General features: G+C 42.9%; 1 protein-coding gene across 2 annotated transcripts in view; it reads right to left on the minus strand.

Annotated features, from left to right (window-relative positions):
* Positions 1 to 12,214, minus strand: part of GRIA1 (glutamate ionotropic receptor AMPA type subunit 1) — a 205,981-nt gene extending 193,767 nt beyond the window's left edge. For both annotated transcript variants that reach the window (XM_035105716.2, XM_035105717.2), the window contains exons 1-2: positions 11,919 to 12,214; positions 9,645 to 9,782 (exon numbers count right to left, since the gene is read on the minus strand). In XM_035105716.2, the coding sequence (XP_034961607.1) occupies positions 9,645 to 9,782; positions 11,919 to 12,000 (220 nt within the window). In that variant the 5' untranslated portion in view covers positions 12,001 to 12,214. The remainder of the gene's footprint in view (positions 1 to 9,644; positions 9,783 to 11,918) is intronic.
* Positions 12,215 to 13,181: the final 967 nt, after the last annotated feature.

The following is a 13,181-nucleotide window of genomic DNA, read 5'->3' on the forward strand; positions in this document are numbered from 1 at the left end:
TGCTGTATCATTTTTGAGCTATGTTGTGCTGAGAAGATGCTGGAATGCTAATGCTGAGATAAAAAATCTATCTCAGACTCATTTTTAACCTCCCTCGGGCAATTTGTTTCTGCAAGATATTATTTCATGTCCCACCATCCTTTCCTAATGTCTCAGAGATGGCCATAGCAGGAGACAGAACCAAATGAAACACCAGAAGAAGACAAGCTGATTTGATGGTCTGTTGGTTAATAACAGAACTGTCTCAAGAAATGTGCAAAAGGGGGGGGGAGTACAAGGAAAAAGAAGAAGATGCCTCATTTAGCAGTCCTTGGGTCTTAAATTATAGCACTTAAATTATAGCACTGGACTCTTTTGAGACCAGTAAACAAATGACCCTACATGACATGTTTATATAGCAAAATATGCTTTTTAAAGGGGCAAACTCCTCGCAGGGGAAATGCTAATTTCAATAGTGTTACCAAGTTAGATCAGGTCATATGTTTCAAAGCATCTCTACACTCAACTTGTCCATTTTCGTGGAATAAGCCCATCCAGAAAATGAATGTTTGTGGAGGGGTAGATAGGAAGTTAGCTCAAATGGTTTACAAAGGAAAAACTCTTAACCACTGCAACTCACCTGGAATACAGTCTGATGCCAGTTCTACTCGCATGCTAATCAAATTCTAAGGAGCCAAATGTGGGTAATATTCAGATCATTCAGTACTTTATACCTTATAAAGCAAGTGAAACAATTCAGAGCTTTCCCAGAAAACAAAGGGTTTTACTGAAAAACAGCACCAAAGTAGCAATTAATTAGCTGGCTTTCTCAGAAGGGATACAGGGAGAACAAGGAGGGATTGTGGGGTGATTTGATGGCACAGCCCCTCAGAAGAGCTTTGACTTGCACAAGAAGAGAAAAGAAATGGAATAAGTGCTGCAGAGCTGAAAAATATGTAGGACTGGGGAATAGGGCTAGACTACAGAAGAAAGGGAATTATTAGCTATCCTCCCACTTGCACTCTAACTGATGGAGAAGAGGGAAGTCCAATACTGATGAATAGCAGGAAGGGGCCACACCCTTCTCTCTCTTTCTTTCTTTCTCTCTCTCTCTCTCTCTCTCTCTCTCTCTATCTCTTCCTCCTCCTTACCATTTACATGAAATTAGGCTACAAGGATTGGAATCAAAGGCTTTAGGTTGTCCATCTGCATCCTGGGGTCAGGGTAGCCAGCATGATGCCCCCCAAATGTTGTGGCACTACAACGCCCCTCATTCATTGCCACCATGGCCAATGGCCTATTCTAGACAAAGTGGGGACGACGGCGACGACAATGAGTTGAAATCACAAGCCAAAATATTGATGGCAGACAATATTTTGAGACGTCATCTTTGAAACAGCAGCTTTTCAAACATTGAACCTTGACACAAATCAATATCTAAGCTCCTACAAGTGAACAAAAATGACTTTTGCAGAACATCTTTCATTATACGAAATCCATAGGTAGAAGAAATTCTGAAGAGTCCAAGGGTGAGAACAAGATCCAGATTTTTATTTTGTTATTCTGTCTGCCCATAAAACAGCAACATCAAAGAACCAAGAGCATCATTAATTCCATTACTAGAGACTGAACAGAGCAGACACTGACCCGAGAGTCTCTAGTCCATTACCCATGGCCTTCCTGACAGCTTGGCTCCAGATGCAGTAATCTGTAGCTTAATCCTGCATACAGTTAGGCTGCTCAAATTCAATAGGTTTCCCTGGTCTGTGTGTGGAATCACTGTAGTTGAGAATATGCATTTCAGTCAATTTTATGGCACTCCTGGGATAAGCAAATACAACACACACAAATTCGCATAGTATCATACAACTAAGCTTGACGAAGTTTAATTACAAAACTGCATTTTAATTGATCACCAGTGGAATAAGTTACAACAGTGCCATTCCGAGAAATGGTGGCCGGTACACATTTATCAACGGAGGCTATTTTCCCCTGCTCAAACAGAATAATTGTTTAATTGCAATAAATCTAGACCTGCAATTGAGAACATTGATGTGTGTGCATATTGCTCTTTTTTTGCTTTTTTTTTAAAAAAAAATACAAGGCAATTTTAGAGCTGAAAAGAAAGGTTGCAGTGTGTTTTATAGGGAAAGAAAAGAAAATATAACAACTTTATCATTTCATCATCATCATCATCATCTATTTGCACTGCATCTTTTACTAATGCTACTACAATAATAACGTGATTGCATGAACTTGGCAGTTTAATAAAGAGGAAAATGTGTGATTGGTGTATAAAGTCATCATGCCAAAATGGAAAGGGATCAAACAACCATCTGTTCTACTGCCTTGCCCTAAGGTTGCAGTAGACTAACCCCAGCAGCCTATCCTATCCAGAGCACAGGGCACCAAACTAGATAGCAGGTACACTGTACTGACCAATGTGCACCCAGATTTCAGTTTACACCTAAAGAGACTTTTTAAGACAAATGTCGAGGCTCCTGCATGAGTAATATATCTGAAGATTCCTTCAGTAGCACCTTAAAGACCAACTAAGTTTATATTTTGGTATGAGCTTTCGTGTGCATGCACACTTCTTCAGATACACGTGTATCTGAAGAAGTAAAATAAAAAAATTCCTTCAGTAGCACCTTAAAGACCAACTAAGTTTTTATTTTGGTATGAGCTTTCATGTGCATGCACACTTCTTCAGATATCTGAAGAAGTGTGCATGCACACGAAAGCTCATACCAAAATAAAAACTTAGTTGGTCTTTAAGGTGCTACTGAAGGAATTTTTTTATTTTACTTCGATCCAGACCAACACGGCTACCTACCTGTATCTGAAGAAGTGTGCATGCACACGGAAGCTCATACCAAAATATAAACTTAGTTGGTCTTTAAGGTGCTACTAAAGGAATTTTTTTATTTTGCTTCGACTCAGACCAACACGGCTACCTACCTGTAACTATATCTGAAGATTGTCATGGGAAGCAAAAAGTGTTTTTATTAAGGCTATTGAAATTTGTAGAAAAAAGAAGGCTCCACATAATAAGATCTTAACACATCATACTGCAGCTCTTCCACCACCGGTGAAACTTCTGACTCTACTCAGCAAGGACCATCATCAAGGAAGAGGGGAGTTGGAGTCCAACATCTGGAGGGCATTTGGCTGGGGAAGGCTGCTTCATACAATGACCCACCTATGCCCCATTGTTTCATGTTATTAGGATAGAGCCAAATGTTATCTAGTAAGCATTTTCAGTGAGAAGGTTAGGGCTGTTGGAGAATCCAAACTGCTCCTATTTTGCATCTATTGGCTGGTGTCCACAGTACAACCTGGTTGCTGCTTCAGCAAGAGCTTTCAGTCTTAACAATCCAACTACCCCCCGCCCCTTTACACAGAGGCAATCAGATTTGGCTATGTGATGACATAATGAGGACAAATGAAGCTAACAGGACACATTGCCCTTACTTTGAATTGTCCTCATTGGTGTCATTTACATAGACATATCTGATGATGATGCCGCTGTTCCTCAGATGATGGTGGCTGATTTGAAGGGGGGAAATAGGTACTGAAACTGAATTTCATTATGGTGAAGAATAAACTAATTATCACCACTTGAATGATCCACATTGGGACAGGAAGACAGAACTACCTGAGACCGTCTTAGCGGAACCTCCTGTGCAGAATTGGTAGGGAGGGTAAATTTTCCCTAAACCTCATGGGGGGGGGGAACGTCACCAAGGCTTGACAGCCATCTGTCAGGAATGCTTTGATGGTGTTTCCTGCTTGGCAGGGGGTTGGACTGGATGGCCCTTGTGGTCTCTTCCAACTCTATGATTCTATGAAAAGGGAGATACATGTTATGAGTGAAGAAAATGTTCATAAAACATACCTCCATATTTTGGCTCAGCCATATCTGTTCTCATCTTGCAACCCTAATTTACTTATCCATCAAGACTGAGCTCAGGGTGGATCACAACAAAGCAAAATACATTAACCCAAAATAAAGCATGCAATTAAAACAGTCAGATTATTAAAACGTATTTCATTGTGCACAATGGAGTCCCTATACAGTATTACACCTGAAATACTTTCTAGAACAGGATGGTCTTTAGCTGGTGCTGGAAGATAGATAAATTCAGCACCAGCCAAAGCTCAGAAGGGAAGAGGGTGCTCCACAGCTATTGTTCAGAAGGCCCTCTGGTGGGTCCTAGATCCCCTATCTCATTATACCAACAGCTGTTAGCCATGATGGAGGCTATGCTCTGCACCCTTGGTCAGAGGCAGTGTGTTTCTGAATGCCGTTGTGCTGAAGTCCTGCTTGTAAGTTTCCTGCAGGCATCTGGTTGGTTACTGTGAGAACAGGAGGCTGGACCCAAAGGGCCATTGGCCTGATCCAGTAGGGCTCATCTTGTTGTTGTTTAGTCATTTACGTAGTCATGTCTGACTCTTACGTTTTTAATAAATGATGGTACTACCCCAGCTGATGCCAAAGTCTGGGTAGGATGATACGTTTCCTTTTGTTAATATTAAGTTGTGACCAAAATCAGTGATCCAAAAAGTAACAACCCCTCCACTCATCCTGATCAATTTCCTTTCGGCTGATAAAAGGTACAAGATAGCAATGCTCCTTATATTTTGTGGGTGTATATAAGTCTTTCTCTTGCCAATAAAGTTGGGGTTTTTTGTTCTTTTACACAATTAGCGGAGACAGGAGTGCCTGGCGTGCTATGGTCCATGGGGTCATGAAGAGTCAAACAACAACACAATTAGCTTCATGCAATTTGCATACATTTTTCTATGTAAATATACTTGGGTGTTCATTCAGTAAAAACAACAGAAACAACACCACAAGTACCTGTACTATCATCTGCATCATCCGAAGTGGCATGCCACAGTGGATGATGCATTTACAGACAGATTTCTGGATTATGGTTGCTATTGCCAAGTGCAGCTCAGTATCAGGGACAGTCCAACCATTAGACAAGGCTGCTGCCTCAGGTGGCGGAAGCGCCCAAGGTGGCACCTCCACGGGGTACCCCACCTGCCTCACTGCCTCTGCTGGTGGTGGAGAAGTGCCACTGGCTTCAATCTGGAGTGAGATCTTATCAAAATCGCAAAAGATCTGGTGTGATTTTGGTGAGATCTTGCTGGAAACCAGTAAGATCTCCCCTAGCTCTCTTCATCGGAAGGCTTAAAAGAGCATTCCTAACCACAGAATAATAATTACTATGTATGAATGCATTTTTTTCATTACAGACCAAGACAACAAAGAGTATCAGGTACCTGGTACATCCTGCTAGAAATGGTATGTGTGAGCCATAACAGGTTGGTGGATGAATACCTGTAAGTGACTTGAGTCCAATACATTGTGGAATAGCATTCTGGCTACCAACAGCATGAACATTATGCTCTGCAAGCGAGGCCTGCAGTCAAGTGTTCCAGCGAGGCCTGCAGTCAAGTGCCACCAATTCCATTCTACTTCGTGCCATTTTACCACCACCAATGGCAACAGTTAGTCAGCATGATGCTTCTGGGATAGCTCAGTTGGTAGAGCATGAGATCCTTAATCTCAGGGTTGTGGGTTCAAGCTCCACCTTGAGCAAAATAATCCTGCATTGCAGGGGGTTGAACTAGAGGACCCTCATAGTCCCTTCCAACTCTACAGTTCTGTGATTCCATGGGTACTGAGCACACTCGGTCCTCACTGGGCTGTTTGTATGGTCTCACCTTGTTTTTTCTTTCTTTCTATAGATTCTCACCCACCCATTTGTAAACACAGTTTCACCTACCCTGATGATACCTTCCTCTAGAGCATATGTTGTGCTGCTTCAAAAAGCATGGCAGAAAGAGACTGAGCACTGGAAATGGAGGGAATGAAAACCAATTCCATTTCCCATGTCTAACTCTTATAGATGCAACAGAAAAGCTAAGTGCTCTGGTTTTGCTACTCCTGCTCTTACAAGCTAAATCTAACTTGCCCACATCCTACATTTTCACATACTGCCATTTCCCATAGGTTTTATTTTTTCATTTACTGTTTCATTTACTATCTACCATGATGCCCCTCCATTTTGATTGTTTGGGGATTAGGTCTGCCGTGGCTGGCATGTTCAAATGTGGTGTTTTCCACAGCTGAATTCTTACTATTTCTAATGTTAAAAAAAAACCCAAAACCCAAAACGAAACCACAGTTCATTAATCTAGTTGGGTGTTTTTTGTTTCACAACACAATGAGACAAAATTGTTATGGAGAGTTGGGTGGTGATATGGCTTTTGGTGATAGGTCTTTCCCTAGAGAAGCATGCAACTTTTCTCTAAAATACAGATATTAGCAGAAGTAAAGATGTGCCTTTTAACTTGTTTTCCTTCTGAGCAGCCCCCCTTAAAAGGGGTCTATAACATAAACAAAGAATGTGCTCACCATAACAGACTTTTTTTTAAGGGCCAACATTAATGCAACTGTTGAAAGGTACCCAGTAAATTTTCATAAGCCTGCATTGTTTAAGGAAAAATGCATGAAAGCAACATTGCTGTATATTTCTATTTATCATGGGGGTTTTAACCTTTTAAATTGCAGTGGTCTTGCTTTAATGTCAAGAAGAAGACAAATGCTTTCTATAACAATTTAATTTCAAACATTTCCTAGGAGGTAGCAGTCAATATTGTTGCAGAAACACCCAAGATGCATCAGATATAGCCTGCTTATTATTGCTTTATATCACCAAAGATGATGCCATGGCAACCATGCAACAGTCTGTCATTGCATATGGCTTATTGCCTCTCAGTACCAGGTCTCAGTTCCACTGTATGTGACTCCAAGTTCTATTTCAATATTACCTGCTAGATGGCAGTGGGTGACTTTTTACATTGTGCACCACTGGTGGTTGGGGTTTTTTCCTTGCAACATGTGGACAAAGGAAATACATTTTCACAAGATGCTTCAAGATAACTGTTTTAAATGGAATGGCTTGAGTTTGGTTTAAAGTCTTTATATTTTAATGTTTAATGTTCTTTATTTGTATAGTAAAGTACCCTGGGATCTCTAAGATGAAGCATGGCTTAGAAATCACATTAAATAAATAAAAACTCCATTTTGGTGCCACGGGCCTCAAGAAACACACACAAACAAACACACTTTTAGATTCTTGCTTATCATGCTGATTCTAAACTTCCACTTTACAGTAATGATTGCCAGCTACCACCATCGGGCTCTTAACCATTTGTGCAAGAACAGATCCAATAGCAATAGTTGTTTCTGACAATTAACTAGTTTCTGCCCTCCAGATTTTGCCTTGTGGTTCCCAAACCCACTGTGGGAGTGAAGGAGCAGGAGAAGCACTTTCACAAAAAGGTTAGAGACCAAAAGGGAGGGTTGTAAGATTTTAACCCCTTCTATTCCCTCAATTCTGAAAATGGCCCCGAGAAGCTATTTTGCCTTCCAAGACAGGCTCACTGCTGAGTCCAGCTTTGAGGGGATTGGGGATGCCCTCGTATTTTCAGGGGATAACTTACAGGTGGTGAAAGGGTTAGAGGCTCCTTTCTAACCTACCAATTTATCTCTGCAAGTGCTGCTCACCCCCACATTAGTCTTACAAGAACTAATGGGGAATACACACACCGTTTTGATTGTATCACTGCCAATTCTGTCCTAAGGCACATGCAATAACTTTATCAGAAGAACCACCTACTTTACGAATAGCTGAAAATATCAGTGGCAGGGCATCTGAGGACAAAGGTAGCACATGAAGAGCCCAAACGCAACCAAGAGCGTGTTGTGCATCTCCATGGAAACAAACAATCTTTATAAGAATATTTACATCACATTATGAATAGAAAGAGCCCACCAAAGCAATCAGCGCTCATATAAATGCTGAAAATGAATAATTGTGAGTTTCTCCAACACAATCAGTGGTTATAAGAAAAGCGATATAAGAGAGGAGGACCATTTTTAGTACAATTTTTAAGAAGCACAGGTGTAGTACTCCATGACTAGCTTTGTCACTGAAAGCACAGCTTGCCTACAATCTGCAGAGAACAAAATGATGGAAGATTCTGATTTATTAAAACACTGATAATTAATTGCAACTGCAATCAAATAGGATTGCAATTGGATGCAATTGCCATTAGGACACAGTGTTTTACAAAAAGCTGATCTCCAACATAAGATAGACCAAAAGTGTTGTTCCATTGGGACCGGTGGGGAGTGGGAGATTGTTTGCTTGCAGTTTCCATTGTAAGCATGAACTCAATTCTGTGTGGATTAACTAAGAGCAACTAGAGACATGAAATTGGCAAACCGCAGAGCTGGTTTTGTCAGACTCTTGTCATCAGAGATAAAATACTGTATCCTGCTTAATATTTGTAGTTAATTGTCCAAGTCATTATCAGCTTTCCAACAGCAGCACATTCCTCTGAGTTTGTCTAGTATTGATGCTATTCAGGGGTTTTCTGCATCCAGTAAATCAAATCCTCCATTCAACCCATCAATATAGCGTAGCCTCCATCCATTCAACAGAATTATATCTGTTCTGGATCTATATTCTGATTCATCTTCTCACCTTGATGCCACACCTCTCTGAGTCCTTTGTGTTCTGCTATTTATAATAGCCACAGTCTAAATCCACCATTTGGAAATTAGAATTGGAACAGCACAGCAGGAATCAGAGATGGAAGTATTCTGACTTTCTACACACACGATCCTTTACTAACAACATGCCAAAACTACAACTCTAAACATAATAATGATTCTAGTCTGGCTGGTGGAAGGGAGCCTTGGGATTATTCATGTCAAGGGCAAGGTAAAGGCTTCTACATCAGACCAAATTTGTTGGGTGGCTCCATTTATTTTAAAAACGGGGTCTCACAGATGTGTAACCGACAGCAGATAACTGAGCTAAAGAATTCTTGTAATACCGAATCAACCCCTTTTTGTGAACATAGCAGCATATATTTACAAAGACCAAAATCTGACAGCAATTCCATTTTAATGGAGAAGGCTTTGTTTTCTGTGTTTCTTTTATGCCTCTTCATGGCTAATCAGCTTGTTTTGGCTTCCGCCCTGCTAATATCATATGAAGTCCTCCACCATGCTGATTTCTGGGGAGATGTCCCACCAAACCTCCTATGAAAAGCTCTGCATTTTTTAAAAAAAACTATTAAACTGAGAAACCTTTTAACAGCTCTGGTTAAAAGTCTAAGAATAACTGCTTCAGCTCAGACCTCTCACCTTGCTTTCATTGTTGGTTGCATTGCTAACTTTCGATCTGACCTTTGACTGCACTTCCAGCCAATGCCAGATAACTTCAAAAAAAGAAAATAATGTTGCGTGATTAAGTTATAGCTATCAAAATACAGTACATGAAATAATTCCTTTTCTGTTCTGTATATATCACACATTTGGGTTACGACAAATCCGTGATGATGGGTGGGGGAACAAAGAGAGGAATGGTGGAAACAATCGGAGAAAGAGATGGAGAAGGAGAAGGAAGAAGAATAATCATAACTTGGGGAGTGGAACTCTGTTAGAGATCTCATCATACAGACCTTGATAAAGTGTTTTAATTTTAAAGCAACAGCCTCTGCAATGGTGAACTAGATGGGAAAGGCAGAAAAAAGATGAGAGGGGTGGGGGGCTTGTACAGAGAGCCACTACTTACAGGTGTAGGTCATTTCAAAGCTGTCACTAATATTCACAATGTCAATCTGAGGAGCCAGCTTGGGGGGCTCTGTGAACTGAGACAGTGCAAACATAAAAGCGGCATGTTCCTGGGATTGTTGAGTAGGAAATAATCCCCCTGGAGAAAAACAGAAGAGAGGTTGGAAACTAATCAGCAGTGAAACATTAAGTGACAATGGCATTATTATGACCACACTTCAGCATGTAGGCATTCTAGGACACCACTTTGCTAGTAGAGTGGCAAAAACTTTTCTCCAGACACGTTTCCAGAAAGGTAGCCATGTCAGACAGTGTCTGCTAGCAAAAAGAACAAATGATCCTCTTGCGCCTTAAAGACTGACAAATGCACCTGGGCATGATCTTTCAGGATCCTGTGCAGTCTGACCATCACGCAAACACAAAACACACCACCAGATCCCAAATATGATCGTAAACAAAGAGTGAATCAGGGCTATGGAGAATGGTGTGTGTGTGGGGGGGGGTGTCATTTCCGTGGGCTTCATTTCCTGTAAGGGTTAAAATGGAGCTGGTCAAATACAGGATTGAGCATCTCCACCCCCTTTTCATCCAAGGGAGACTCCTTCCCCCCATCCCCTTTACACCAGATCTGAATCTGCTACATTTGCCCACACAGAGCAGATGTTTACTCAACAAGTTGTTGGAGAACTAAGAGGAAATGAACAAAGGAAAACGAATACTATCCAAGCAGCAACTGTCTTTGGACAATGGGGCCTGGGGAGTGGCCAAATAACACTTGCAAATGAATTAAGCCACACTGTATCACGAGGGGTGCTATCTGTACCAAGGGCTGTATTCAGGTAACAAGAAGACCTCCCATAAACGTGGGTGCCACAAGGTCTGCTTCTTACTGAATTTATTTCGTTTCCCATCTTAGAAACGCAGGGTAGAGTGCGTAACTGCCCAAATGGCTCCAAGCGTGCTGCTGACAGTGGCTTAATTGTAGCTAAATGTGCAATTAGACCTCTGAATCCGGTTTCGGCACTTAGGGGGTCCATTTGAGTTTTGACAGCAATGCAAATCGAGTGTGACATCCCTAAGGTGCAGATGTGCAAATGAGGCAGAGACAAGAGTCAGTGGCAGGATGGAACAGAGCATCATAAGGATGATCACCCCGTCGTCAATATTATTCATCGCTCTCACACTTCAATTGAGCAAAGCAAGAAAGCAAAAGCAGGAAGCGTAGACTCTAAGGGAAAAAATAGCAGGATACTTTCTGCACGTTCAGCAGCGTGCACGATTTCTGGGTGTGTGTTTTTTTCGGGGAAAGGCTTGTTTTTGCACCAGGAAAACAAACAAATAAATAAAAACACTAAACCCACACTTCGGTGCCTGTTGTTGCCAAGCTGCAGGGGGCTAGAAATGGCAGCCTGCTAATTTTGCAGGTTCGTTTTGTGTTCCCCCGAAGAAATCTGGGAAAGGAGGGATGCCGGCGAGGGAACGTTAAAACTGCAATAAAAGCGCCAATCCTGCAAGTGAGGCTATCCCATGAGTTCCCCCCCCCCCACCGCCCCTTACTGCGAGGGCGAGCCAGGAATTGGCATTGCAAAGAGACATAAAGGCGAGGAGGGAGACCGTTCTCCGAAGCAAATACTATCAATTATGTATTTGGGGTGAGGGGAGAGAAGCTGCCTAGTGACTGAATTGGGGGGGGGGGGCGCAAATGAATGAAAGGTGTATCGCTGATGCTTGGGGAAGGTGAAAGGCGGGGGGGGGGGGACAAGCGGATGCATGGAATGGAAGGAGCCGGAGTGCAACACCTTCTTGGCGTGGTTCTGCTTTTGTTTCAGCGCAACAACAAAGACTGGTTTCTCCCCGAGGTTATCTCTTTACTTACGGACAGTAGAAACCATCCCCCACTTCCCCCAAACAAAAGGATGGCAAAAGAATGCAAAGTGGGGTTCCCCCCGCCCCGGACTCCCCTTCCCCAAACGAAATGCCGAGTCCCAGATTTAGGAGGAGAGAGAAATTGTTTGCTTCCTCCATTTCGGAAGCAGGCATGTGCAGGCATGTCCTCCACCCACAAAAAAGGAGAGATACATCCCATATAAACATCTATATATTTTTTTCGATCCCCCAATTCTACAGCAAATCCACCCCATGCATGGGCCAGACCCCCATTCTTTCTTTGCGAGTGGAGGCGGTGGATGGGCTAGATCAAGCACAAACACACACACACACACAGCCATCCAGGAAAATGGGTTCGCTACAGAATGGGCAACCTTTTCACACTCACCTATCTGGATGTTGCTGGGGAAATTGACCCCCAACACTGCCCCTAGGAAACTGGTGCAGAAGAAGGCAAAAATGTGCTGCATATTCCCTTTTGCATTGGCGAGAAAGAAGCCCAGGTCCAAGCATAGATTTGGTAGTTCCCCCCTTCTGGATTTTTTCCTTCCTTCCTTTCTTTTTCCTTTTCCTCTCTCCCCTTTCGGTCCTCACTTCCTTCTATACTGCCGTGTGTCTCTTTCTCCTGGAATCCAGCGCTTAGATCGTTGCTTTAACGCCAACTGACAGCAGGATTAACTGAGCTCTGAGAGAGAGAGAGGAAGAGAGAGAGAGAAACCCTTTCTCATCCACAGCCCCCCTCCTCTCTCTCTCTCACTCACTCATACACATGCATGCACACACAGTCTTCTCTCTCTCTCCCCCTCTCTCTCTCTCTCACTCACTCACACACACACACACACACACACACACACACACACACACACAGTACTCTCTCTCCTCCTGCTCATTTCCCTCTCATTGTTTTACTGTCCACCTCACTTTTTTGGCAGCCTCTTTCCTGAGGGTCCCCTCCTTCACCACGTGCTGTTTCCCATAGAAACATCGGAAGCTGCCTCAGACTATTGATCCAGCTCTGCTCAGCATCGTCGACACCGGCTGCCCACGGCTCTCCAGACAGGGCTCTTTCCCCAGCACTGCCCGGAGACACCGGGCATCGAACCTGGGGTGCTCTAACTACTTAGCACCACCACCTTTCCCCATAACACCAACCGCCTTCCCTCTACATTCTTTCGGCAGTTTCTGTCTGGGAGTGCCTCTCTGCCAGCCGGTCCCTGAGCGGCAAACTCCAGCCCAGAAAGGGCTCTGCTCTTTAGTCACAGATCAATAGGTCCTCGGGCGGGGTTGCTCGGCTCTTGGGATCCAAAGGCTGCGAAGCTCCAAGTCGCTCGCTACAGTCCAGATCATTGAGACAATGATGGGTAAGATGGAAACAAATGGCTCTCCAGAGAGGAAGGTGAAGGGGGGGGGAGAGAATAATTTTCAGGGGGAGGCAAAAGGAGAGGCTGACATTCGTCTTTTCCCTTTCCAGCTGAGTTTTCTTCCACCTGTCTCATCATTAACCTGCTTGTCCCATTTTGCCTTCCTGAAGATGTGTTTTGTTCCTGCCCTCAACGGAAAAGAATCCAGGCTAAAGAGGCAGCACAAAGGCTAGAAGTTTACATACCTTAGGCTTATTATATTAACGAGAGGTGTGTGTCTCTATGTGTGT

The sequence above is a fragment of the Zootoca vivipara genome, chromosome 2 (assembly GCF_963506605.1).
Source record: "Zootoca vivipara chromosome 2, rZooViv1.1, whole genome shotgun sequence".
Classification (NCBI taxonomy): Eukaryota; Metazoa; Chordata; class Lepidosauria; order Squamata; family Lacertidae; genus Zootoca; species Zootoca vivipara.